Source organism: Frankliniella occidentalis, unplaced genomic scaffold (assembly GCF_000697945.3).
Source record: "Frankliniella occidentalis isolate FOCC.00 unplaced genomic scaffold, Focc_3.1 Scaffold125, whole genome shotgun sequence".
Classification (NCBI taxonomy): domain Eukaryota; kingdom Metazoa; phylum Arthropoda; class Insecta; order Thysanoptera; family Thripidae; genus Frankliniella; species Frankliniella occidentalis.
Genome location: NW_026267252.1, coordinates 363,448 through 365,593, shown reverse-complemented (window position 1 = coordinate 365,593; position 2,146 = coordinate 363,448). Strand labels below are relative to the sequence as shown.

General features: G+C 50.2%; 1 protein-coding gene across 1 annotated transcript; it reads right to left on the bottom strand.

The window, feature by feature from the left end:
* Positions 1-1,426: 1,426 nt before the first annotated feature.
* LOC113211790 (zinc finger protein 577-like) lies at positions 1,427-2,053 on the bottom strand (the record flags this gene model as incomplete). The annotated part of the gene is given in 3 exon segments (XM_052270494.1): positions 1,427-1,485; positions 1,602-1,736; positions 1,817-2,053. Coding segments are annotated over 3 exon segments (431 nt in total), but the record flags the coding sequence as incomplete, so codon positions are not given.
* Between the last annotated feature and the right edge of the window lie 93 nt (positions 2,054-2,146).

The following is a 2,146-nucleotide window of genomic DNA, read 5'->3' as shown; positions in this document are numbered from 1 at the left end:
TCCTTTTCGGCGGACCCTCCTTTTCGACCCTACTTATCGCTAACTACATATCCTCCAGCGGGGAGGAAGGACTCGTGTTCCTGACCCGTCGTCGGGTGGTCCTAAGGAGTGCGAAACGGAAGCACTGGTGGGGGGGGGGGGGGGTCCGCCCTGGTGTCGGACCTGGACCTACTAATGCAGCCCTGAACAGCATCACCACGTCCGACCACTCATGTAGCCGGCACGTGCTCGGGACCAGAGAGGGCCCCGCCCGCCCCCGCACCGCCCGGGAGCTTTCCCCGAGGCTCCCGCCGATGGCGCCGGGTCTCGTCCACGCTCACCACTTGCTTGTTGTGCGCCACGCCGCGCCACGCCGTATGACCCCGCTACTATCGGGGCGCGCGGCGCGGTATGGGCGCGCCTCGAGACCGCCGTAACTGCGCGGTCCTGTCGCCGCAGTTGTGGCGCACCGCCCCGCCGGCGGCGCCCTGGCCCGCGAGCACGTCCATCAGATACGCGGCCGCGCCGCAAACACCGTGCCGGCGGCGGCGCCACGACGACTAGGCTGCCCACCCCCGCCTCTTGCTATAACTCGTCCTTCCTGCTTCCTGCACAGTTTTGGAGCTGTGTGTTTTTCTCCTCCGACGTTGTTTTTTCGGCCCCTAATTGCCGGACTAGGGCTTGACGGGCTTGACGAGAAGGCGGGCGAGATGAGCGTCCTTGGTGACACGCTCGGCCGCCTGGCCTGGAGCGGACGCCGCCGCCTCTGAAAACGGAAGCCTACGACATCCGTGCTAAAAAGGCAGGTCCACCGGGATCCCCTGATCTCTACGCCTAAGTGAACTGAACAGCCCCTTGTCCAGGTGACCTCTGGACGCGCACGCGATCTTCGTGCATCATTACTCATCGAGCATCGCGCCGGGCGCCGCCGCCGGGTCTCTGCTCCGGAAACTGGCCGAGCTGCCAAACATTCTCCAGCGCTCAAGCCCGTCCAGCTCCAGTCAGCTGTGTTTGCCGGATGGGGACAGACTACACCTACTACACCCGTTAGTGAAAGGATGCTAGATTTGTAGTCTGGCGTGTGCGTCGCGCTTGTAAGAGCAAAAATAAAATATCTCAGATAGGAAATTGCAAACATTTAATAATAACAATATTTAACAGAAGAATGTTTTTAACATTCAATTAACCGATCACTATTAACCAATAACAAACAATTAAAAATGGAAGCAGGCAAGATATGTAAATTAAACACAAGTTCAACAAGAGATAATAAATTCAACAATCTAGTTTCCGTTCAAGTCTAATCCTCACATTTCGTCTTCATATTCAGAAGTCGTAAGGTCCAGATCCAAAGAGTTATCTATCCTTGCATCGACAACGTCACGTTTAACACATGATGCAGTAAAGTCTTCTTCTTCATTGTCTGATAGTGTTAAATCTATAACTATGTGTTCTTCCCTTTTCCTCTTGTGGATGTTGGAGATATGAGCCTTTAGATTATCATTCCTGCAATGAAAGGCATAGAGAGACTACAGGACTGATATCTTTCAAGTAACAATACAGCTGAGTTATCCATTTATCTGGATTATGTTGTTTTCATTGGATAAGATAATTTCACATACCTTCTAAATCTTCTTTTACAATATTGACAAGTGTAACAGGAAGAATGTTCTTTTTCATGCCTCGACAGGGCTGCCCAGGTTGCAAATGATTTAGGGCACTTCTTGCAATGATAGGGGCGCTCCCCAGTGTGTGTCCTGTAAGAAAAAAACAAGCAAGGATTAACTTAAATATCTAAAGTAAGAGAAAAACTCATTATATCACAAACTATAACTACCTCACGTGATCATTGCGATTTGCAGCTTTGGCAAACGTTCGTTCACAAAAGCCGCAATTGAACGGCCTCTCACCGGTGTGAGTACGTAAATGATTCTTCAGAGACGAACTCTGATTAAACTTCCTCCCACAATAGACACAATCAAAAGGTTTTTCTCCTGTGTGGATAAGTGTGTGCCTTTCGAGTTTAAGTTGGCTCCCAAACTCTTTCCCACAAAATGAACATTCACCTGATGACCTGGAAAACCCACCCAAAAGTTGTATTTCCTGCTTATCAGAATGGTATACACAAAATTTTAATAATTCATAAAACTACCTGCATAATGGAGTT